This window comes from Myotis nattereri, assembly GCF_964212035.1.
Source record: "Myotis nattereri genome assembly, chromosome: 15".
NCBI lineage: Eukaryota > Metazoa > Chordata > Mammalia > Chiroptera > Vespertilionidae > Myotis > Myotis nattereri.
The window spans coordinates 29033347-29058635 of record NC_138090.1 but is presented as its reverse complement, the minus strand read 5'-3'; the positions used below and the strand labels follow the sequence as shown (position 1 = coordinate 29058635).

General features: G+C 57.2%; 1 protein-coding gene across 1 annotated transcript in view; it reads left to right on the top strand.

Moving 5' to 3' along the window:
- The window catches only part of SLC7A5 (solute carrier family 7 member 5), a gene marked incomplete at its 5' end in the record, with an annotated part of 37546 nt that extends 13182 nt beyond the window's left edge, over positions 1 to 24364 (top strand). The window contains 9 exons of the mRNA XM_081107857.1: positions 2852 to 2977; positions 13493 to 13598; positions 14283 to 14327; positions 14774 to 14897; positions 15911 to 16014; positions 16647 to 16743; positions 18008 to 18157; positions 20051 to 20228; positions 21667 to 24364. Of these exons, the coding sequence (XP_080963983.1) occupies positions 2852 to 2977; positions 13493 to 13598; positions 14283 to 14327; positions 14774 to 14897; positions 15911 to 16014; positions 16647 to 16743; positions 18008 to 18157; positions 20051 to 20228; positions 21667 to 21722 (986 nt within the window). The 3' untranslated portion in view covers positions 21723 to 24364. The remainder of the gene's footprint in view (positions 1 to 2851; positions 2978 to 13492; positions 13599 to 14282; positions 14328 to 14773; positions 14898 to 15910; positions 16015 to 16646; positions 16744 to 18007; positions 18158 to 20050; positions 20229 to 21666) is intronic.
- Positions 24365 to 25289: the final 925 nt, after the last annotated feature.

The following is a 25289-nucleotide window of genomic DNA, read 5'->3' as shown; positions in this document are numbered from 1 at the left end:
GCAGGGTCAGTGACCACCACAGAGAACAGCCCACGGGCTGGGGGCTCAGGGGTAGCTTCAGAGTCCTCATCTGTGAAATGCAGAGCTGCCCCTGCTCACCACCGATTGGAGAGACCCCAAATGGGGTGGGTCGAGCAGAGGTGACAGCCCAGCTGGCTGCACTTGGTGTGGCAGTGCTGCTCTGGTTTCTGGAACCAGGCCCAAGCGCCCGCTGGGAAGAGAGGAAGAGAGGACCAGCTTGTCTGGGGGCTGGCGGCAGCGGAAGAGCCACCTCAGGTTGCAGAGGGCTTGGCCACACCTTCCCGGTCAGCCCGGCTTCCCTCGGCGTCAGCCCCCGCTTCCCGCTTCCCTCAGCGTGAGTGGAGGAGTGATGCAATCTGCCAGCCTCTTGCTGCAGCCAGCCGGAAGGCTGTGTCCGCTTTGGGAGGAGGAGCCTGAGGCACTTAGCACTTGGTTCAGGATTGTCTCTCACAGAAGGAAATGGCAGGCTGTCTCAGGAAAGCCTTGGGGCTCCGGGGCAAGGAGGAACAGATTAGAACCTGGGCTTGCCCTCCAAGGCCCCTCCATCCTGGATCCCAGCCGCGGGGCAGGTTGGACCAGAGAGCACTAGACTGGAAGCCCAGAAAAAGGGGATTACCCTCCTCTCCCCACCCACACTGTCAGTTCTGTGGGCCCCAGAGACCCGGTCTCAGTCCTGGGTCTCCCCATACCACCTTGGACAGGGGGTTTCTATGAGCCTGTTTCCTCTTCTGTGCTTGGAATGGCAGTGCTGACATGCATGCTTAACACAGGACAGCTCTCTCCCCATTGGTCCTGAGGGCCAGGACTGAGCATGTGTCCACCCCAGAGCCACACAGTAAAGGCCACGGGTCCTGTTTGCCTCACGTACCCATCGGCCCTCTCCTCTGAGCCTTTCAGCTCCTGCTGCAAGAGGGGGCTTCGGCACTGTGTCGTAGACACTTTGTCACGAGCCCCACATTGTCATGGCCTTATTTAAACTCCCACCACCCCCAGGCAGCTGATCGTACTATGAGCCTGACAGTTGGGGAACCACAACCCAGGAGCCAGGGGGCCCCACCAGGGTCCCCACCAGTAACGCCACACCGGGTCCAGGTGTCGAAACTCTCGCTATCATACCCGATACAGGGGGACTTCTGAGTATTTCAGATTAGGAATAGCAGCCTAAAGCAAATACTTTTCAAAACATTTTTAGACTAAACATAACATACAGTCTCTGTCAGCCATTGCATCAGCCAGGGTTTAGAGCAGGGAAGGAAAAACAAGGGGGAGGGGTTGCTATTAAGCTCAGTTAATTTCCTAGAGAAAAGGCAGGCAGAGCAGTGAGGCCTTAATCCTATCCAGAGCACACTGGGAAGATGGCCTGTTTTCCTTCTACCTGAACTGGTGGGCCTCATCCAGTTAATTAGCGTGGATTTATCTCTTTGGGGCCTAATCCTCAAATATAAAGCGACCTGTAATTACTCTAGCTGGGGAAAGATGCCACCTGGGGTCCCCTGCCCCGGGTTAGTTCTGTCTGGAAAAGACAGGATGAGCAAAAGGCCTTTCAGCCTGTCCTACCTTACCGAAGCCTTCTGAGGAGGTGACGGCTATGCGGGGAATGGGGGAGAGAGGCTCTTCCCATAGGCCCTGGCCACGCTGGTTAATGTTTAATGACCAGCCCTCCAAGGAGAAAAGGCCCCCCCCACCCCCCGTCTGTGCCCCTGCCAGTGCCTAGTGTAGGTGCTCCCCAGGTGGCTGGTTTCTAGCACTTGTGTGCCGGGACCTGGGATGAGAGCGTGACCCGCTCACCTGAGAGTGTGGCACCTCAGCAGCATAGAGAGTGAAGAGCGTAGATGAGTTAGAAATGGGAAGGGATCTGTCTTGAGTGTTCATTTCCTTTGTTTTAAATTTGATAATTTTGATTCATTGTAAGTTTACGAAGTGGCTGTGCTAACAGCCAGCTCTCAAGATCCCTAAACACTTAGTGTCGGCTCCTGAGCTTGTGTATCATCTCAGCCTCCACCTCTCCCGCGGCGCAGGGCCGGGGTCTTACAGGTGCCCAGGCAGCCCCTGCTTCGGGCACAGTTCTTGAGCCTGGCTTAGCTGCTGCCCTGTCTCCGACTCTGCCCCCATCGAGGTCGGGGGAAGCCACCTGTGACTGGTGGCTTCCCCCCGACTTTCAGTTTCAAGGTACTCTGTTAAAACCACAGTAGAGCTGAAGCTCCTGTGTTGTTTCCTGTACCGGCTAGGCTGCTTGCTGACCCCAGGGCTGTGGCACCCCCATTTCAGGTGTCAGAATTGCCCTCATGGTCCTCCATTTGGCTTGTCACATGGGATTTGTGTAATAGGATACCTCACCTGTTACCTCTGTGGCATTCTAGAAGATTTTCTCTGAAAAAAAGGGTTTCCCACCTTCAAGAAGTTTAGTAGACTGTGAGTGAACCTGATGAATTATGCTAAATGTTGAGTGGGTGGAGAAAAGTGAATGCAGCCCCCTTCCAAATGGCAGGTTTGCTATTTACCTGCATTCAAGATAGTGCCCAACTCAAGGCTTGACTCAGGTGTATGGAGGGTGGGGGAGGGGAGGAAAGGTAGTTGCTTTGATTGTCAGTTCCTTAGGACATTGAAATTCATTCATTTTTAAAAATCCTTTGTGATAGCCCAGGAGCACCTGGGACCACAGCTCAAGAGCCTGTGGTTCTCAACCTTTGACCTTGACCCTGGAGAGCTGTCCATCCAAACAAGTCCCAGGGGGTGAGACCTCACCAAAGGGTCTGGGTTCCTGCTTGGCCTGCCCGTCTCGAGTGCTGACTGTCTGTCCATTAGGACTCACTCTGCCCTGTCTCCACAGTGCTGCTCACGGCCGTGAACTGTTACAGCGTGAAGGCTGCCACCCGGGTCCAGGACGCCTTCGCTGCCGCCAAACTCCTGGCACTGGCCTTGATCATCCTGCTGGGCTTCATCCAGATCGGAAAGGGTGAGTGTGGCCTCTGGGCCTCACAGCGGTCCTGTGAGGCTCTGCTGTGCCAGGGTGGAGGGGTCCCCCGCTCTGAGTGCCCCAGACCCACCAGGTTCTCCGACACGTCCCCTGCTCTGCACCCTCACCCTTAATGGCGGCGGCGGGGGGGGGGGGGGTGTCACTGCTCTGAATGCCCCCAACCCTCAGGTCTGGCACATGGCATGAAGGGTATCATTTGAATTGGGCACTGTGAGCTGAGTCACACCATCCCAGGAGGGGCACTGACATTGAGTTAGAGAGACTGAACATAACCCAACAAGTTAAATCTGTCCAGAGCGGCAGGGAGAAACCGATTCACCCTGTCCTCTGAACCCCACTCTCCTATCCACAGTCGGGGGCGGGGAGGGTAGGATAGTGTCATGGGTGCCTAGCACATTGTGAGTGTGGCAGAGGGGAGCTACTGCTAGTTTTGTCTCTTGCGGTAGATCTTGCACACAGGAAGCTACACAGACTGCAGGTGCCCGACAGGTAAGCTGTAGCTGCACCCCCGGGGAGGATGTAGAACTGCCCAGTTCCCAATAGGGATCTCGTGCCCATGGATGCCCCCCACCAGCATCCACCATGCTGACCTCTCCCCTGTGATCAGCGCTTGGTTCCATCGCGTGTGGGTCGCCCATGCCGTGGCGTTTGGTGGCAGTGCAGCTCTCACTGTTGGGCCTCATGCCTCAGAAACGTGCCAGGACTTGCTTATCACTCTATGGGCAGGGATGTTTCCGCTCAGGACTATGGAACGTACTCTCGGGAGCATTCCTGTAGGTGTCTTGGCGAACAGTTACTTACCAGTTTCTCTGGGGTGGGCAGTGGCTGTCGTCTTGTCATAGCCCGTCCTCTCTCACACTTTGGAGCTGGCTAGCTGTGAATTGTGTGACTGGAAAACCCTTAAAGGCCCCGTTATCTGTGTTCTCAGGGCTTCTGCCTGTGACACCCAGAAACCCATCCTTGTAGCTCTGGACTTTCCTCCCCCCTACTGGCCACATGGGGCACTGCACGGCACAGGCATCCGGGTCCAGAGACCATGGGCAAGTTGCATGCTCATGATTCAGGAGAACTGGGTGCACGTGGAGCTGCAGTGGCTGCCACATTGCCCGCCCTCACTCGTCCTCTCTCGGGGTAGAGAGAAGCTCACAGTTCTAGTATATGCTGACCTAGTAAAGTCGAAGCAAGAATCCAGATCATTCAGGTAGACCATCTTTATTAAATACGTTAATATATGCGAGGCCTTTAGCATGGCACCTGGTACCTAGTAAGAACCAGCTCCCATAGCTACAATCGTTATCATCCTTGAAGGGAAAATTCCACCTGGTTCGCAGTCACTCTATGGTTTGCAGGTCACTGCTTCAGAAGCCGGACCTCTAGGGAGCATGCGTCTGACCAGTAATGTCCAGCCTCCCAGGAAGTCCTTAGCACGACCTGTGGGTGAGCCCACCAGGCAGAGGTGGGATGAGCCAGAATCTGCTGCTGCTGCTCTGGGCGCTCCCCCTGTAAGAGCCCTCCTGGGGCTTCAGGTTCCGGCATCTTCCTAAAGACATTTCTTACCCTCTAATTTTTGGGGTCTCAAGGACCCTGGCCAGGGCTGAATAACTCCCCAGCGTCCTGGAGAGTGGTTAGGACTGATGGGTGGAAGAAAAATCCATCCTGCACCCACCACTTTGTCCAGCTAGGAGATGGGTCATTTGATAGAAGCCTTGCTTGTGAAGGCATTTACTTGGCTGGTATGATTAAATACAGACAGAGGAGGAATGTGGGGGGAACCTGACTTTTGTAAAAACAAATTTCAATAGAGAGAGCAAAGAGCTTTTGTTCAGCCTGAATACATAATGTGTTTATAATTCTGTTGCTGTTGCAAACATCCACCCCGCCACCACACGCCCGAAGCAGTTCCTTTCTGAACTCGGGATACAGTGCAAGGTCTGCAAAATTCCTGTGTCCTGTTTTCCTTGAAGAGATTTACTTTGTTCCCAGAGGAATGCCTTCCTTTCCAGAGGACACATCGTTGAAACTGTTGACCCCTTTCTCCCACAACATTTGTCTGACTCTGTTTCCCCCTCGGGCAGTGACCCGATCCCCGTGGAGCCCTGCGCTGATGGGAGGAGGGCTGAATCATTCTGGCAGGGAGGGACTCGGCTCCCTGGGCTCAGATTGGCTGCTGGCCATCCTGCACCTGAAGAGTGCGACCTGTTGTCTGGCCGACCTGGCCGACTGGCCTAGGCACTCTCTCCTTCACTCCCCTCAGCAATAAAGCAGTCTTCCTCCTTGGCCTGCCTGGCACCCAGATGGGCCCGGAGCTGCAGAAGGCTCTCATGCATGGGGCCCAGCCCACCCAGGTTCAAGTCCAGCTGACTGTTTGGTAGTCTCAGGCCTCTGTTGGCCTTGTTTCCTCATGGCCATAGGCCCGTGAGCCGTTCTGCCCCCCTTCTTCACCAGAACCTTCTGAGGTTCTGAGTGTGGCTCTGTGCAGAGACCCAATGAGGACACGGCCCTACCATTCAAAGCTCACTCTGCTCAGGGACATCAGACACACGAGAACAGGAAAGCGGCAGACGGGCTGATGGGGATGGAGAGGAGGCTCTCCGGAGAGTGTGGCAGATGAAGGCACAGAGTGTAACAAAGAGACTGCTCTTCGGCCCCGGGGCTGAGATCTTGGATGTGGGAGGCGCTCGGACTACCCCTGTGGCTAGAGTTGGGGCCCCACGGTGCTGGGTAAGTGGGCCTGGGCCTGCGTGCGCCATCTAAGGTGTCTGGATTCACTCCCAGCCTTTTCAGAAGGGGAAACAGCTCAGGTGGGCATTTCAGATCCACGGGGCTGGAGCAGCTGGAGCAGGAAGTGTGGGTGGGAGGGGCTTGGAATGGGGAGGCCACAGAGAGAAGCAGGTGGACAGGGTAGGCAGCGGGCACTTTTCAGCTCAGGACATACCTGCCAGCCACCTCCACCTGCTTTTGCCCTTTTTCTGTTGTCTGTCAGCCTCTCACCTATGACACCCTACCAGGTCCACAGCCCTGAGATCGGGCCATTCCCAAAGCGGAGCAGTTTTTCCAAGGCTGGAGGGTGAGAGTGGAGTGCGGAAGACTCATCCCTCATGCCCAGGTCCCTTCTGAGGACACACAATGGGGCCCTTGTGGGTTTGCTCGGACTGTGGCATCCGGTGGGAGAACAACTTGTGTCTCCTTGAGCAGTTACACAACAGATTGCATAATTGTGCAGATAAAAGGTTCCACAGAAACGCCGCCTTCCCCTCCCACGTTGTGTCTGAGCAGGATGCCCTCCCCTAGGAAGTGACGGGAGGAGACCTGTCCCCTTCACCAGGGCCTGGCCCTCCAGCCTCCCCGGCAGCTCACAGGAGCTCGCCCAGCCAGTAGGACATTGTCCCCAAGTGCCAGGAGACCTGGTGTGGTTAGCACCAGGAATGGAGGCACTTAGATCCTGAGTTGATTGTCTCCTGTGTCCAGTACTGCCCTAAAGCTAGGGCGTGGAGAAAGCACAGGAGATGCTGCTGGCTGGGAGCAGCCTTGCAGTAGGGAAGGCCCAGGCAGGCCTGTGAATGACAGCGTGCTCCCAGGGCTAGAGACTGGTCTTTGAGTCATTTTACAGTTTGCATTTGGATCTTAGGTTATTGGGTCGGGGCTCAGAGAAGCAGTGGCCTGTCCAGTCCCACAGCAGTGTCAGCAACCCCACATGGGAACCGTGTGCAGGGATATGAGCTCCCTCGGGAGAAGGCCCCCTCTGTCCCACCCAAGAGCGCAGTGTGGGGCTTCACTGGGGAGGTGGTGGGAAAGGCCCACGCAAAGAGGCCAGGCTGGGAGGGTCTGGGGACAGCCCCCCGTGGGCAGGTCCCTTTGTTTACTAGAGCCTCAGTTTCTTAATCTGAAATGGCAACACTAGCAACAGCAGCCCCCAGCACACCTGGCGCCATCTCTTGCGAAATGTTTCGAGGCACCTCAGTGGCCAGTGAAGGGCTGTCCTCCCTTGCAGGGAGGAGATCGCATAGCAAGTGCTCCCGGGTCCCACCAGTGACAGAATCCATCAGGGATCAAGGTCACTCTGAGACCGTGGACACTGTAACAGCGGTGGGGCGAAGGGCTGGAGTTCTGTTCCCTGTGCCCCAGGAGACAGGGATGGTGCCTCAAGGCCCCTCCCCACCATGGGCCAGGCTGCCCCTCTGAAATGCCCACAGTGGAGGTCAGATGGTAGATATGGGAGCCCCACCACCACCTCCTGCCGCCGTGAGAGCACTTGTGGCCGTGAAGCCACGATAGAGGGAGGGTTGGTTGCTTTTCCTGTGGGTGTCCTTTGATAATTTTTAACTGACTCCTTCCGTGGGGCCTGCACGGCCCGTGCTAATTTGGTATCCCGAATCATAACAGATTTGCAGTCACATGCTTTGTGTGCCGCCCTCTGGGATGAAATCGAAGGCCTGGAAGTTGGGCTCTTTCCCACTGCCGCCCTCAGCTCACTACGCCTTCGGCGGTCAGCTGCACGGACAGAGCAGTTCGGGCCAGAGCTGCGGCAAGAATGGGGGTGTAGCCACAAAGCGCTTTGCTAGCACGGTTCTCAGGGGTCTCCAGGACCCTCAGAAGAGGGTTCTTTCCCATTGGGATTTGAGGCTTGAAGATGATCCTGGGGCCAAGCAGCTGGCTCCACCAAGTGTTTAAAAGACTACACCACGGATGGGCGGTGGCCATGGCGAATGAGCTGTCCTCCCCTCGGCCGCCCCAAACCCGGACTCACTGCTCCCAGACGTCAGGCAGAGCCAAAGGAGAGCAGGCACTGGACCCAGTCACTCAGCCCAGGGTGGGGAGACGGATGGGAAAACGGGAGCCCCAGTGAGCCGGCCAGGGGGTGTGGCCCCCGAGGGTGCGGGTATCTGTGCTTTCTCCCTGAGCCTTCTGAGGGCACACAGCTGCCTAACCAGATGGGACTCGGGCGCCACAGCCCCCTGACCACACGGTCAGCCCACTTTACAGAGCGTGATCCTTAGGCCAAGCACCTGCTCGCTTGGCCTGTGATTGCGAAGCAGAATCCAAGGCCATGGCTGCTCCACCACATCCCGACGGTGACTGTGAGGCACAGCATAGAAACCAGGAGGTCTGACCCGAATGGAGCAAGGCCTGGTTGGTCTCTGCAGAGAGCTTGGCGTTGCTGTAGCAAATGACACAAACCAGGGGGCCCAGACACACGTTTCCCTCCCACAGCTCTGGAGGCCAGACGTCTCCGGCGAGGGCCGTGCTCCCTCTGAAACCTGTAGAGGAGGGTCCTTCTTGGTCTCTTCCAGCTTCTGGTGGTTCCTTGGCTTGTGGCATCATCCCTCACCTCTGCCTTCATCCTCACGTGGCCTCTTCCTGTGTCTCCTTTTTCCTGTCTTTTAATGACACTTTCATGGGATTTTGGGCCCACCCTGATCCATGATCTCATCTTGAAATTCTTACCTTAATTACATTTGCACAGAGCCTTTTCCCGATCAGTGACATTCTGGGGTTCTAGGGGCCATGAATTCTGCTCAGCACACTCCATGATGTGAATGCCCATCACATGGGGCCCAGAGGGTAAAAGTGGGACCGAAGGCCGAAGGTTCCAGTGGTGAGTGCTCCCCCAGTTAGGGGAATGACTTCTTCATAGTCGGGGTCCTGAGTCCGGTCCTGGGAGGGGTGCCCATTGGCTGGCTGAGCCCTCACCCTCCTCAGGCTGTCACAGGAGGGGAAGCACTGGGTGGGGGCCGGCCTGGTCGGCCCTGAGGCTCTGGACATGCATCCCCAGATCGGAGATGTGAGCGGCCGTGTGTGGGTTTCTCAGGCCTGGGGCCCAGGCAGAGCCCTGCCGATCATTTGACCAGGCCTTCCCCAGTGCACAGAGGCCAGGGGAGGCCTCAGGGATGCAGGGACTGTAGGCAACTGTTTGTCCTCTGCTTCGGGAACTGGGTAGTGGAGGAAGGACGGATCCTGGTTCTGTCCCTGCATGCGCATGACGATGGGCGCCCTCCCAGGCTTCTATTGAGGAAGCTTCTCTGAGCGTGGGAGACTTCCTCCCCATTCCTGGGTCAATGATGGTTCCCATGTCTGCGTGACAGAAAACCATGGCTGGTTTTCTCTAAAATCAGTTCCCCAGGGCCTTTTGGAAGCTCCCACCCCTATTACTCTGGTTCCCAGCACAGTCTGTGACATTGCAGCTTGCCAAAGGGCTCTGTATCTGGCTGTTAGTTTTCTCATTCCTGGTGCCCCCCCCCCCCCCCCCCCCGGAGATGCTGTTAATGGCTGCATTTTAGGATAAGGAAGGCAGACTGAGGTGCAAGGACCTCCAGGGTGGGGAATGCAAGTTAGAGGCGGCTTTGAGGTTGCAGAAGAGCCCCCAGAAAAGAGGTGGTGGCACAGGGCACTCTGTAGTGTGACAGGAGCCATCAGCATCATACTGTGGGGTCCTGGGGTTCCCATACCCCTGTGCCCCTGGTCCCTGCGGGAGGTCCTCAACTGCTCCTGTCCTGCCTTCCCAGTCAACGGCAGGAGGGGGGCCGTGAGGCTAGAGCTCAAATCGGGGGACTGTGAGTCATTCATCTGTGTCTGCCTGTGCCTGGAGCTCTGTGTTGAAACAAAGATTGCGCCCCAGTTTGGGGTTCATGAGAAAGAGGACTGGGAACAGTTAGTGGATCTGGCCTGGCTTGGGGAGTGGTGGCACATGGGCCGGGCATCTGCCCAGCATCATCTGGAGCAGGGTCTCAGCATGGCAGAGCCTAATGTCTCCACACGTCACAGCATGTGCCCTGGTTGCTGGGGTGGGTAGGCAGTTGAAAACCGCTGTATAGAGTCCAGAGTCTGCCCTCCCCCTGAGAAGGTGCCATCTCTGGTCTCTCCTGTGGGGGCCACTGGACATAGAGCAGCTGCTAATGCGCATCATTAAATGGAGGTTTGACTGCCTCACTAGCTTCTTGCTCCCCTAGAAACAGGCAGGCAGTCCTCAGGCCCGAAGGCGAGAGCAGGCAGAGCCGCTACTCCTGAGCCATCATCACCCCTGAGCTCCTGGCTGTGCCAGCCCCATGGGGGCTGGGCCCAGTGCCCAGTGGAGCCAGCAGACCTGGCGCCCTCTCTGTGGCGCCCAGTGAGAGGGGCAGCATGCTCAGCCAGCAATTGGTCAGGTGCCTGGTAGAGCTGTGGGTCTCTGGTTTGGGCCAGATCCAGCAGAGACAGGCTGAGCAAACCCGGAGCTCTGCCTCGGGCAGCAGCTCACTCTCAGACCATTCCCTCCGTCCCTGGTCCACTGTGCCCGTGTGAGGTGGGAAACAGCGAGGTGACAGGGCAGAGGGCAGCTCGGGAACTTGTAGCAGGTTGTTGGGGTCCCAACCAGCTGAGTCCTTGACTGAGCTTTGCCAGCCCTCCCCCACCCACCCCACCCCATGCCGGGAGAGAAGTAGGAGGTCTGCTGGCCAAGCTCAAGTTGTAGGGACTGGAGGTGCTGGATGTGTGCTTTCCTCCAAGGGCTTTGGGAGTGAGGCCATGGACAACGGAGGGAGGTCGTGGCAGGTTACCCCAGCCACACCTGTCCTCGGAATGGAAGCATCATGGGCTGGTTGGGAGAGGCCTGGCTCAGGCCCCAGGTACAGCCCAGTAAGCTGCTTCCATCTGCATTGGTCAGAGCAGCTAGGAGTAGTATTTATTTACCTGGGGTTTGGGGTTTCAGAGGCTGCAAAATCGCACTGTAAGTCCTGGGAAATACCATCGCACAGCAGGAAGTCTAGTCCCCAGCATGACTGGCGCAGGGAGATGTGCGCCTTTACCTGTCAGAACTGAGCTGATAATCTCTTGATGAAAACATTGAAGCCACCCAGGCCTCGGGGCTGAAAACATTCAGTCCATGCCTGAAAGCGCTAGGCTGTATTTCAAGCCTTGAATTTTATCCTTAGCAAGTGTGGCAGCCATGCCCGTGCAGCATTGCCTCCAGCACACGCATTCAGGATCATCTTTGAGGTGGGAGCTACCTTTCACAATTGCACCAAAATCTGTATCCCAGAATATGGGAAAAGAAATATCGAATCTGAATAATAAACAGGAGGTATAAAAGTATATCCTAATAGGAAAATGAGGCAGGTAACTGAGAAAATTTTAAACTCAAGGCAAGCTTGCATACTTGTAAGGAACCTTTATCATGAAAGACCTTTAATGGTACAGAAGCAGTTATAAGAGTCTGACACAGAAGCATCCTGTTGGGGAATTGGGGGTGGGATATATAATGCATTGGAGATCTAGGCCAACAGGAGCAGCCCTGGGCAGCTCCTCCAGACTCTAGGGGCACCTGTAGCATCCTGGGGACGTGAGGCCCGTCACCTGGCTGGGCATTCACAGGGACTGTCCTCATGATCCCAGACCAACTGCATGCCAGCAGGTTCCCACACCCCTGGGCAGGAGGCCCGACCCCCAGTTTCCCTGACTAGAGGACAGATGCTCACCCTCCCTCCCCACAGAAGTATGTGGGCAAAGCCCTGGGATAAGCAGGACTCTGCAGGTGCAAAGGAACGCACGTTCCAGAGAGAGCACCGGAGGGAGCACAGGGGAGCCCTCCTGAGGTGCTCTTGAAGGGTGCCCTGTCCTGAGCTGGCTCCAAGCACTGCACCACACACCTGGTCTGCTGATCACCTGGGGCCAGGCGGTGCTGGGCCAGGCCTGCTGACCACCCCAGGGCCAGGCCTTCCTGGGGCCAGGCCTGCTGACCACCCTGTGACCAAACAGTCCTGGGACCAGGCCTCCAAGACAGATCATGTGCAGGCAGTTCAAGGGATGAGGTGCCAGCTACCCTGGAGCCTGTTCTGGTCACAGGACCATGGCCTCGTGGGCAGGGTGAGAGGAGCTTGTGGATCCCAGGCTCATCCCCCACGTCAGCGGGAGATTCAAGTCCTGAGCATACCTGCAGAGCTGGGACAAATAAGCTCCGGGACAGAACTCAGTGTCCAGGGTAAGATGGACCCTAATTAGCTAAATGACAGGTGTTACGGAACCTCCCTTTCACAGGTCCCTTTGCAAAACTCACATGCTGTCACCCTGTCCTGTTTCAGGGTGGCTGAGGCTGTCACCCTTATGGAAGGCATAGGCTCTCTTGGAGGCCTGGGGCCCCCATGAGCTCCCCTCACCCCTTTGCCCCACCAGGAACCTGCTGACCACTGGGCAGTGGTGACATTGAGTCACGTTGCACCCCTGGGGCCTTGGCCCAGTGGGACCTGGGCAGCGAGTGCGCAGCAGGATGGGGACGCAGACACAGACCCTCACAGATAAAGCCACACGACTGGATCAGAAATGGTTCCCAAGCTAACATCTGCACCTGACCAAGAGTTCAACTTGCTCCCTCAGCGTCAGTGGGCAGGAGGCAACCTGGTGCCTCCAATCCCATTGGCGCCTTTGCTGTTGTCTGAAGCCCTCCTGGGAGGTGCATGCCTGTGCCGCACCCACCGCCAGAGCCAGGGGAGTCGGGCACTAAAAACCCATGGGCCAGGTGACCCTCATCAGTGGAGAGTGGAGAGCCAGCCACCTGACTCCTGGCATGTGTCTGTCGGCACCGGCTGGTGGGCGGCCCCTCCTCACAGAGTGAGTCTTTCCAGGCCTAAGTGTTCCTGGACCGTTTTACAGATGATATAACGGAGACTCAGAAAGGGCCAGAAACTTTCCTAGTAGCCTTTCCTAGGGACCTTTCTGAGGCACCCACATTTCACAGTGCCTACTGTCCTGGGCTGAATGGTGACCCCCCAAACACATGTCCACTGGAACCTGCGAATGTGCCTTTATTTGGAAAATACTCAGATGTAATCAAAGTAAAGGTTAAGATGAGACCATCCTAGATTAGGGCGGGCTCTAAACCCAACGAGTATCCGTATAGGAGATGGAAGCGGATGCACAAGGAGAAGGCCGTGAGGAAAAAGGCAGAGACTGCGTGACGTAGCCACAAGCCGAGGATGCCTGGAGCCCCCAGGAGCTGGCAGAGGCAGGGAGGGTCCACCCTGTCCCCTTGTTCAGCTCAGTCCCTGCCATGTTCCAGGGCCTAAGTCGTTTTCGGGTCTTTCTGTGCTCACAGCACCATGAGGAGGTGGCATTCAAGAGTTCCATCGCGCACACGAGAAGACTGGTTTGGGTCCAGCAGCTCTTGATTCTCTGGGCACTAAGGACTAGAGTGAACCCAAATCCCCCTGACCTGCAGGGACCACACTCTGAGGTGACCTGGGCTGCCGTCCCTTTCGGGTAGACTAGGGGCCCTTAAAGACGACATTCCTCCACGTCACAGCAAGGTCGTGCTCACCTGCTGGGGCTCCTGGCCCAGGGCGAGTCAGGAATGTGTGCGTCAGCGGCTCAGCAGGTGCATTTAATTTGTAACAGTGGAAAGCTTTCACCCCAGTATTGTTGTTTGTTACTGTAATTTGCTCCAGGAACGTTCTGGAACTTGCGGCATGACCCCTGTGCAGCCCTCTCTAACACAGCATACCTTTCTGTCTGTTTGGCCTTTGCCAGGTAATGTGTCCAATCTGGATCCCAAGTTCTCATTTGAAGGCACCAAACTGAACGTGGGGAACATCGTGTTGGCGTTGTACAGCGGCCTCTTTGCCTATGGGGGATGGTACGTTTCAGAATGTCTGGTTCATCTGAATCTCTCGGCCACCCCCCTGGGCAGTTTTTGAGAGCGGCAGGAGAGCCTCTCAGAGCTGCTCGAACCCGACGCATCCCGAGAAAGCACAGAGAGGACAGCGCAGCAGCCTGGCTTCTCTCCAGTGTCTGGACTCCTGGGAAGGCGGTCCTGTAGATAAGCCTTGCTGAGGAGAGTGAAGCATTGGAGCTTAAAAGGCTGGGCCTGGTGGTTTTCAGCCTCCCCCTCGCCAGGAGTGGAGTGCCTGCCTACAACTTGGCGCCTCCCCGCTCCCCTCCCCCGTCCCTGCCTCTCCCACCACCACCACCACACACACAGACACACACACACTTTCCTTCCTGCTGGGTCCCCGCTGGGCCCCACTCCAGCCAGATTATACTGGGCCACAAGAATGGCTGCCGTGTGGTGGGTGGGCAGGTGGTGAAGGTGCTGGCGGGCGGGTCAGAGAGAGGACAGGCCTGCAGGGGTTAGGATTTTCCCAGGGGAGCAGGATTGGGCTCTTGCCCCCAGCTGCTCACTAGCGGGGCCCCAGGTGGTGGGTGAGGGGCCTCCTCCACTGGCCCAGAACAGCCAGCAGGGCTCCCCCTGGAATCCGCTCTTTTCCCCCTAAGAACTGTGGGAGGGATGTATACTTAAACTCTGCTCTCTAACGTCTAGGAATTACTTGAATCTTGTCACAGAGGAGATGATCAACCCCTACAGGTGCGTGTGTGAACAGAGACGTTGTTTGTTGTTATTTTAATGTGAGAGAAGGAAGAAGTCGGTTCTGCCTAAGAATTCATCCATGGGGCCCAGCCCGATCTCAGATGAAAGCAGTGCAGGGCCTTTCGGGAGGGGCCCTGGGTTAGGATCAGGCTGGGGTGAGGGCACACTGTGTGACCTTGAACAAGACTTCCCCTTAGAATCAGCAGGAGTGCCCATCTGACAGATGGGGAGCTGAGACCAGGGCGAGTCACTAACCCAGGTTCACATAGCTGCCCAACCCCAGGCGCCAGCTTCCAGTGTCAGGGACCAGAGCTGGCAACAGCCTCTCCGTCACACCTCCCCCAAGCAGTGAGGCTCAGGACCAGACCTGTGTATTAGAGAGCCATCGGGGCTGGTTCCGCCTGGAGCTGCACTTTGATGATGTGCCCTTTCGTTCCTTCCAGAAACCTGCCCCTGGCCATCATCATCTCCCTCCCCATCGTCACCCTGGTGTACGTGCTGACGAACCTGGCCTACTTCACCACGCTGTCCACTGAGCAGATGCTGTCGTCAGAGGCTGTGGCCGTGGTAAGATGCCACCTGCCAGTGTTTGCGCAGGTTGCCGAGAGACCAAGGCCCAGCCCTGCCGCCCTGAGCCTGTGATGTGGAGCAGACCAGGCCCCTGGGCTGCAAACCACTCTCCTGTGTGGAGGGGTTGAGCTGTGCTGCCAAGCCAGAGAGTGCAGGGTGCTGACTCACAACCCTGGCTGCCCGTGAGGATCACAGGGGGCTTTCAAAGTATTGATGCCCAGGCCACATCCTGGGCCAGTTTTAAAAATCAGCCTGTGGTCGTCCAGGCCTCAGTCATTTTAAAAGTCAAGTACAGGGCGGGGAAGGGGTGGGGAAGGGGGCGGTATTATGGTGATTTGGAAGGTCCAGTCCTTGTAAGTGAGGCCTGAACCCCAGCACTGGGATGAAAAGCCGGGTGGCCTTCTCCTACCCGCTGCCCACATGCATCCTGAGCCACCTCTGCTGGGCATTCTGGACACGGGTTCAGAGCAGGGAGAGCAGCATCCCCAGGCCCCATGCCGGCAGCAGCAGAGCGCTCATCAGCCTCCAAACCACAGTGGGGCCCCAAGTAGTACGAGCGGGCTTTGGAATGTCCTGGGGGCCCCGTAGGCTCACTTCCCATGGTGTCCTCACAGCCACTTCAGCAGGTGAGTGTCCGCGCCCACCCATTCCACCTTCTGAACAAATCCTCACTGAGCCTTGCTCTGGGTCGGGCGATGGGGGCCCAGCCAGAGACAAAGCCGTGTTTCCTAGCAGAGCAGACACAGACGGGAAAGGCCGGGCACCTGGGCAACCTGGTATAATGCCAGGGTGAGAGGTGCCAGTGTGTGGGGATGAGGAACAGCCACCAGTGTTGTTCTAAAGAGGACTCTGTCCCTGGGACAGCCCTCACATCCAGACCCCGGGGGTCACGTGTGCAAAATCCTCATGAGTGTGCGGGACGCGTGCAGACAAGTGGCCTGGGGCTGGGCCAGACTGGGCCGCGTGCTGGGCATCAAGGGGCCCGGGCTCACTGTGCGACATCTGTCTAGGACTTTGGGAACTACCACCTGGGCGTCATGTCCTGGATCATCCCCGTCTTTGTGGGCCTGTCCTGCTTCGGCTCCGTCAACGGGTCTCTCTTCACGTCCTCCAGGTGAGCCCCCCAGGACCACGCTCCCCACTCAGCTCTGTGGGAGCCGGGGCAGGACCGGGAGGGAGGCTGAGCTGGGGGCCAGTGCTGCATGCTGCTTTTTAACATGAGCTTTAAAGGTTGTATCTGTTTGTTATATTGAGTAATATGTGGCTGTCAAAACATCCATGTAATACGGAAGTAAAGGAACCAGGGACTCTCCCCTGCCCAGAAGTGACGCAACTGCTGTGTCCTAGACCAGTGATGGCGAACCTTTTGAGCTCGGCGTGTCAGCATTTTGAAAAACCCTAACGTAACTCTGGTGCCGTGTCACATAGAGACATTTTTTGATATTTGCAACCATAGTAAAACAAAGACTTATATTTTTGATATTTATTTTATATGTTTAAATGCCATTTAACAAAGAAAAATCAACCAAAAAATGAGTTCGCGTGTCACCTCTGACACGCGTGTCATAGGGTCGCCGTCACTGCCCTAGACTGTCATGGGTTCATTGTGTGCCCTGCCCAGGGGGAGGGGGCTGCAGGTGAGCAAGCCTCTGAGCTCCGCATTGCCCGCTGAGTGGGTCAGGGAGACCGAGAGGCCCCGCCTGGGTGCCCGGGGATGAGGCCGACCGCCTGCTTTCCTGTCCGCAGGCTGTTCTTTGTGGGGTCCAGGGAGGGCCACCTGCCCTCCGTGCTCTCCATGATTCACCCGCAGCTCCTGACGCCCATGCCCTCCCTCCTGTTCACGGTAAGCCGGCCGCACCACCTGATGCCCTTCTTCCCCGCGAGGATCACAGGTGGATTAAAGTACAAGATTGGGGTGTTCCTGGGGGGAAGGGGAGGCTCCAGGGTCCGTCTGCATGACACCCCCCCACCTTTGCCTGGTGTCAACTGGACAGCAGACCAAGGCGGAGACCGAGATGCAGGTAAGTTAGCCGAGTGTTTCCTTGTATTGTGCCCTTGGCTGCCTGCTCCACTGAACAACAGAGGGCACTGGTTTAAGTTTTTAATTCCAAAAATAATACACGGTAGTTATTTAAAAAACTTCAAACAGTCCAGCATCTGTGGAGCAGAAGCTCTGCCCTGTTCTCCCAGGGAGCCACGGGTCACAGGCGGCTTTGCGTGCTCCGTGCCTCTGGACTTCTGTGGCCTGTTAACAGACGTGCGATTTCTAGTGCGGTCACATCGTGCACGCTTCTCTTCAGCTTGCCTAACGTCTTATTAGTTCTCTATTGCTCTGTAACAATCACCCAGGAAACGGAAGGCATTCACTGTCTCTTTGTTTCCGTGAGTCAGGAACTCCGGGCAGCTTAGCTGGGTGGCCCTGGTCCAGGGTCCTTCGTGAGGTGGTAACAGGATGGTGGTCGGGGCTGCGTCCCATCTGAAGGCTCGGCCGGGGATGGAGGAGCCGCTTCCAGGATGGCCCCTCACATGGCTGTGAGCATGAGGCCTCGGTTCCTCAGGACGGGGGCTTGTCCACAGGGCTGCAAGCCAGGGCGAGGGAGCCAAGAGGAAGAGCCAGGAACCCTGTTTCTATGACCTAGCCTCCGTGGTCACACTTGTCATTTCTGTCTTGTTCCGTTTGTTAGGAGTGAGTCAGTATGTATAGCCCAACTCAAGGAGAGAGGGCAAAGCTCCACCTTGCGAAGGGAGACGTACTAGATGGTTCCGGGACACGTTAGAAACCATGCAGAGCCCGGCTCAGTTTTGGAACTCCTGTGGGTGCCCAGTGGCTGGGGTCTGGGAGAGCTCCGTAATGGGTGCTTAGTTGGTTCCCAGTCATTGCTTCCACAGGTAACACTGCAGTGAGTACAGGGTTTAGGCCTTCGTTCCCTTCCCGCTCTCAGTGGGGCCTTTGCTTTCTGAGGACACGTGTGTTGCTCAAACTAGGTCTTCCTTTAAAGCACGAGTGCGCAAGTGCTGTCAGCCCTTGCAGACGTGTCCCGCCGGTGGCCTCCATCCTCCAGGCCGTCCTGTTCCTGGCTCACGCTGCCCCCTCTCTCTGCTTGCAGTGCCTCATGACCCTGCTATACGCCTTCTCCAACGACATCTTCTCCGTCATCAACTTCTTCAGCTTCTTCAACTGGCTGTGTGTGGCCCTGGCCATCATCGGGATGCTGTGGCTCCGATACAAGAAGCCTGAGCTAGAGCGGCCCATCAAGGTGAGGGCCCAGCCGCGTGGGCGGCCCAGGCCTGGCGCACCCCCAGCAGCTGGGGGCTCGGTGGGTCATGCGCTGGAGAAACGGGGCCCAGGTGTCCCTGACAGCCTTGGTGAGGAGCCAGCTCTGCACAGCCTCTTGGTTCTGCCCTCCCGGCCTGTGCCTGGGCAAGCCACCACCCCTCTTGGAGTTGCCATTTCCGCTCTGAACCAGGGGTCAGGATGCCTCCTGTAGAGGGTCCTGGTGCGCGAGGCAATAAATAAGAAACCTCCGTGCCCAGTGGGCCGGTGATGAGCACTGTGGGGTGGACAGGTGGGCAGGGTGGGGGCCTAACTGGCCAGGGGGCAGCTGACCAGGATGGTGGGTGGTCCTGAGAAGGTGGCATGTGGGCAGAGATGTAGGGGCCATGTGTGTTCAGGGGGTGCTGCCAAGGCTGTGAGGGGGAGGTCATTTGTGGTGGGTGGGAGGTGACGTCTGAGCCCGTAGGGTGTAGACCTGGCCAAGACCAGCTCTGCCGCATTGAATGGAGGAGTTTTAGCATTAGACTGCTGAGGTGCCAGCTGGGCCTGGCCTAAGGTGAATGCCCCTCTCCTCGGGGGACAGCCGCCCAAGGGTGACCTTGTTTCTCAAAAAACGGGCCAATGAAGCCACACTTCTGCTGGAGAAGCCCAGTGAGCAAGTCGCTATGAGCATGTCAGGGAGAGAGAAGGAGGAACTCCTGGTGGCCACTGGCTGTTGTCCTTTGTCCAGTCCCTAGTGGCATTTGGCCTAGAGACACCTATCCATGGGCCACATCCTTGTCTGCCCCACCCAGCAGGCCCACAGAGGCAGCAGGGCCCGCTTCCCTGCCTTGAAGAGGTTCTTGGGCACCAGAGCAACCTTAGTGCCCTGGAGCACCTTGCTCCCTACTGTGGTGGCTCCGTCCCCATGCTATCCTGGGCTCATGGCGGTTCTAACCATGTCACCTGTGCCTGTGGTGGGCTCCGTCCCCGCATTATCCTGGGCACATGGTTGGTTATATCTCCATGTCACCTGTGCCTGTGGTGGGCTCTGTCCTGTGTTATCCTGGGCACATTGTGGGGCTTTGTTTCACTGTTAACCTGGACTGGGGAGGGGCATGCAGTGTGGGCTGACCAGGTGGGACCCCGGCTTGCCCTTCATCTGCAGTGTGTGGGCAGATGGCCAAGTCTGTGTGTAGACAAGCCCACCCAGGTGCAGAAGCAGGACATGGTCCTTGGAGCCGGGCTGGGCCGGGCCAGGGGCGCCTCTGTGGCTGGTCTGCCCGTGCTGTGCAGACTGCAGTCAGCCTCCTCACAAAGGCTCTCTGAGAAGGCAGATGCCCCTCACTTATTAGTGGGTGCCAGGGTCTTCCCAGAAACGCCCCCACCTTGGGTGACATTGGTGAATGGGTGCTGGGCCAGGGTTTCTGCCCTGTGATGTGGGAGCCAGCAAGGTCCACATCCCCTGACCTTGGGAAGCCTCGAGGGTTGTTTGCGTTTTCTGTCGGCACCGTCTGTGCTTTGGGTAATTACTGCCTGGCGCCTTGTGCTGAGGAAACGGAGAACAGGGGAAGGTTTCAGGTCTCCAGAGTCCGCAGCCGGCAGGTCAGACTGGTAAATGCTGAAGAGGGAGACAGGCCCGAGTGACGGCTCCGGGAGGTCGGAGCTGTTCTTGGACCAGGTGGGAGGGATGGGCTTGCAGCAGGAGGCACAGGGTGTGCTCTGGGGGGTCCCATGGGAGCGCCTAAGTGGGCCTGATGCGGAGATGACTCCATCGAGGTCAGGAGGGCGGTGGGGACGCAGCACTTTCCGCGGAGTGGACAGGACTGTGATGACAGGACGTGGGAGGTGTGGGAAGGGAGCAACAGATGCCCATCGCTCCGCCCTCTGTCCCCAGGTGAACCTGGCACTCCCCGTGTTCTTCATCCTGGCCTGCCTGTTCCTGATCGCCGTCTCCTTCTGGAAGACCCCCATTGAGTGTGGCATCGGCTTTGCCATAATCCTCAGCGGCCTCCCGGTCTATTTCCTCGGGGTCCGGTGGCAAAACAAGCCCAAGTGGCTCCTCCAGGGCATTTGTGAGTATCTCCTCAGTGCAGCCTGACAGCTGGGGCCGCTCTCCTCCCTGCCGGCCCACCAGCGCCCCGCCCCAGCACGCTGTCTGCTGTCTCATCTAATCCCTTAGCTAGGCGTTCAGGCACTTGGCGTGTCTAGCGGTGACGTCTGGCCCATGTATTTCAGGGATAAGACGCTCAGCTTGGCACCAGCTAATCTCAGAACAAGGGATTCCAGAAAACCAGGCTGCTTTTGCCAAGTAACAAAATCCCAGTGCTGTCACCAGCCTAAGCACAAGGCTGACCCAGAAAGGCAGAGGCGGAGAAAGCAGGATCTCTGCACTGTGGTCACAGGGCCCACTAACCGGCACGTTTAGGAGCCCGTACTGAGGCCGCTCTTAATATGGCCGGCTCCTGGCACACTCGCTGGTGTTTGCAAGCCTGCACCCCAATCACCATGTCCTGGTGGCTCTCCAAATTCTGATTGCTACCTGCCCTGTGACTTTATGTGAAACCTCCTGATCTGAACATGGGAAACACCGTCAGTCATTTTCAGCAGGCCTTAGCCTCCAGGCCAGGCTAGACTCCCTACTAATCATCTTGCAGACCACACCAGACCTTAATGCAAGCCCTGTGTCCTGAAATCACACCCCACAGAGTGTTCATCTGGGCCCCTGGCACACACCCGCCTGCTCCACTCCCTCTGTGGACTGCAGGCACGTGGCTGTCATCTGGCAGTGGGGGCAGCCTTGATTCTGGCCCTGGGTGTCTGCCAGGCGGTGGCCCGGGTGTGGACACACAGGAAGAGCCCTCAGCATCGGGACTTATTATCCCACTAGTAGCCCTGCACACTCCTGTAGCTCCTCCCGGCCCCACCCCCCCCCCCCCCCCACCACCACCACCACCACCACACACACACCCCTTCATAGCTTGCTGCCCTGCCCGCTCCTGTAGCTCTCCACAGCTGACTTGTACCTCACTGGCCTACCCTCCTGCTGATCCGTGATCTGGTCCTGACTGGTCCTGATGCACTTGGTCGTTACACCTCAGGACATAACAGCTATTTAACATTCCTCTTTTATTATATAGGATTATTGCTGCCATAACCCCAGGGTTCTGAAACAGGGTGATGGGCAGGGCCAGTGCTCAACCTATTGCCAAGTTCCTTGGCCACACCCCCCGGGTGACTTACAGAGTCACTGGAAGAAGCAGGCGTTCCTCTGCGGCCAACCTGGAGTGAAGTCTGGTGCCCACCAGGAGGGAGCCCCTTGAGCCCGGTGTACACATTTTCAGATCAGGAGGTTTTACATTAAGTTCTGGGTCCCTGGCGTCTCTTGCAACCTTGGGGGTCTGGTGCCCTGAGGCCGGGTGACCTGCAGCTCTCAGCACTTCCTGGTGCCCCTGGCCCCCAGGCACATGATAGCACGACCCCGGAGTAACTCTGCTCTCCCCTCCCCTGCAGTCTCCACGACAGTTCTTTGCCAGAAGCTGATGCAAGTGGTCCCCCAGGAGACATAAGAGAGAGGAGCCGGGAAGCTGGCGGATGGAAAATACACAAAGATCATTTTAAAACAACTCACCCACCTAAAAGGCGGCCCGTTCCATCATCCAGGCAGCTCAGCTGAGCGCCCCGCACTGTCCCTCCACCAGGTCAGGTGCCAGGGCCACTGTGAAAACTGGTACGAATTTAGTCCCGGAAGACGGACTTCTATCGATACCTCCTCCAGAGTGCGAGGCACGCATGTTGAACTGAGAAGAGGCTGCGCCTTCTGACAGACCGCGGGCTTTTTCCATGTTGGGCCCTTGTCCTTTCCCACCTTTGTTTATTTGTGGTTTTTTTCCTCCCTTTTTTTTGTATTATTTTTTAACTTAAATTTTGGGGTCAACTTGACACCACCAAGATGATTATTTTTTAAAGAAACAGGGGGAGGGCAGGTAGGGAGACTCTTGTCCCTTAACACTGCCAGCAGCGTGATGTGCCTCAGGGACCAGGTCCTGTCGTTGGGTGTGACCCCCAGCACCAGCTTCAGGCGGAGGAGGGATTCTGAGAGCCGAACACTCCAGCTGCCAATAAGCTACCGAGACTCTGCCTCAGATTTGCACTGACAGATGTGTGCTTGGCTTCCTTAGGTGTTTTTTGTTTTTTGGGTTTTTTTTGGTTAGTAGATGTAGTGACATTGGGAAAACTAACCTTGGGCTTATGTCTCTGCCTTAAAGACCTGAGGTCGATCCCTCCCTCCCTGACCCCCTAAAAAGAAGAGAAAGTCTTGCTGAAACGGCCGTCTTTGGAGAGGTTTGTTGGAGAGCAAAGGGCTTGAGAGGAGTCTGATACCAGCCTCAGCTCCACAGAAAGAGCCAGTTCCTGTGCCTGGTGTTTGGGTGGAGCTCCTGGTAGAGGTCATGGGCATCTGGACGATCCTAGAGGTCCTGCCAGGACGAGCAGAGCAGGGCCGGTTTCTTGGCCAGGCCCTTGTCACTCAGGCTGCCATGGGCTCCTGACTGCTTCCTGTCCTGCATGGCAGCCTGAGCAAAGGCACAAAGGCAGGAGGACTGGGCATCTCCGGTGGAGAGGGCCTCCCGCGGATGCTGCCCCCCGCCCTGTGCTGCATCGTTTGGGAGCCAGCTCTAGTTCTCTCAGACAAAGCCCCAGGCGTGAGGCCTGGAAAGAGATGTGACAGGAAGGCAGATGCCAAGACCCCTGATGGGCTTCTCATTCAGGTCCCCAAGGCAGCCCCTCCTGGGGTCTGCAGAATTGGCCTCCGTGGCTGGATGGCAACCCCCTGGGGGTGTCTGGGGCTGGCTTTCAGCTCCTGGCCAGGGCGCCCTCCTCCCCTCCTGCCACCAACATGGCCTGCTCCAGACTGGATCCCAGTCAGCAGAGGACAGCCGCGCCTTCCTCAGTGCCCCAACTCCACCTGCTCCTGAGGCCGCCCAACTCTAGGGGTCTGGCTCGCAGCACAGCACGCCTGCCCTCCGCTCCAGAGAGGCTACTATCAGGCCTGTCTTTGTGGCTCCTGTGGTGGCTCCCCGCCCCCCAGGAGGCAGCTGAGGCTGGCTTACCTGAGCTGTCACTCTGTCCAGGAAGCCATCCTGGGAAGCACCATCAGCTAGGATCAGGTCCTCTAGGCCCCGTCATAGGTGCTGGGGCTCTGCCTTGGCCTCTGACCCCTCACCTCCCAGGGGGAGGTTGAACTGAGCCCTCAGGCATCAGGCCTCATTGCTCAGCTTCGAATGGCCCATCCAGCCTGCTGCCACCCACCTGGGCTCCAGGGGGCCCTTGGGATGCTGTGAGGGTAGATATGGCCTTGCAGGTTATGGGAAACCAGACGGTCCTTGGGTGGCCTCCCTACCGTGATCTGCTTCAGCAGCCTGCAAACGGGTGGGAACCCCCAGTGTGTCATGGGCAACTGAGGCAAGTCACCCCTGCAGGGGTAGACTGGGGCCCCAGGGTTCCCTTCCCACGTGGAGGTGAGGGCTAGAGGAGCCACTGAGAAGTCAAAGGCAGTTCTAGAGTGTGGCTCTCCCCAGCATCTGGGCTGGGACCTCTGCTGAGGGTGGCTTGGGGGCCCCTTCTGTGATTCCTGGGCCTGTGTCGCCCAGGGACCCACCTGGGGAGGCAGGGAGGTCAGGGCTGCATCCTGAGGTGCTTGCCTGCAGATACCCCGGGCCCTGCCGCGTTGGCCTCTGGGAAGGCAGTCTCTCCGCTCTTTCTGACCACTCTACTGACAAGTGTCCCGAGCATTCACATGTGGGAGGGTTAATTTTTTTATCCAAACCCCGGCGTAACCAGCTAGCGTTTGTTCAGGTGTCCTGCTGTTCGAGTTTGTCCTAAGGCCTCAGTAACGTAAGGATGCTGTCGGCTCCGTGTTTATTTATTTGCAGGTCCGGTTCAGCCTGGCTTCTCCGGCATGTTGTTGCTGTCTTTGTGTCCCTGTCGGTGTCCCCGCCTCGGCAGTGCTGTCACTGTGACATTGTCATTGGCCCGGTGACAAACCTCCACCTTGTAATGACGTGCTCGGCTTCAATATCTTTCTCTTCTCGTGTTAATGGCTAACCTGTAACATTTGCTGGTGAGGGGTAGGGAGTTCTGTTTTTCTTGTGGGGTGGGGCTTTTGTTTGTTTTTAAAGAAAAATGATCAGAATTATAATTACTGCTGGTGGCCTTCCTGTTCTTTCCTTCAGCACCGAATATTGGGAGTAGGAATGTGCCTGGGTGTGACTCCCCTGGAGAGGGTTGGTCCATCTCACTCACTCACTGACACAGCCTCCTGGAGGCCAAACAAGGTGGCCAGAGCCCCTGATAACATGCTTACTGGTGACAGCTGGGAGGGAGGCAAGGAGCAGAGGGAGAATCCAGTCTGCCTCTTAGAAGGGACATTGAAGTCAAGGCCAAGTTCCAAGGTGGGAAGAGCTTGGCCACTGGCCCACAGGTGACTGGTTGCTGCCAGGACCAGTCCCGGGAAGTCAGGGAAGAGACATGCCAGCTGGGCTGGGAGGAAGGGGCAAGCACATTTCCTCATTTCCAGGACTTTCTTGAGTATCTGGTCTCAAGCTGGACTCGGCTGAGTGCCACACCAGCTCTTCCACAGACAGCTCTCACTTCATGCAAGCAAACTCCATTCCAAATGTTGGTGTTTGACCAGGGCCTGAGGACAGGTGGGACCTGGATATGGAAGCGTGTCTTGGGGTGGCACAGCAAGGGTGAGTGGTCCGACCATAATAACTGTCACGTGAGCCCAGGCCAGGGGCTCCAGCACACGAAGGCTGGACCTGGAGGCCTTGGGTACCCACAAAGGGGCCTTCTACTCCCAGGCATTGAGGCCACCAGATGGGCTTGGGGCAAAAGGTACCGTCTAGAGCAGGGGTGGGAAACGTCTGGCCCACGGGCCATTGCAGCCTGTGAAGTCATTTGGTCTGACTCTGCTAAGGCATTAGGGGTGAGTTACTTAAATGTTTGACCAAAGATAGCAGGCTAACTTTTAAGTTGGTAATTTTGTAAGGCACAAAAATGATATAAATAGCCAAATGGGCCCTGGCTGGGTTGGTCAGTGGTTAGTGTCAACCCACAAACTGAGGGTCTCGGGT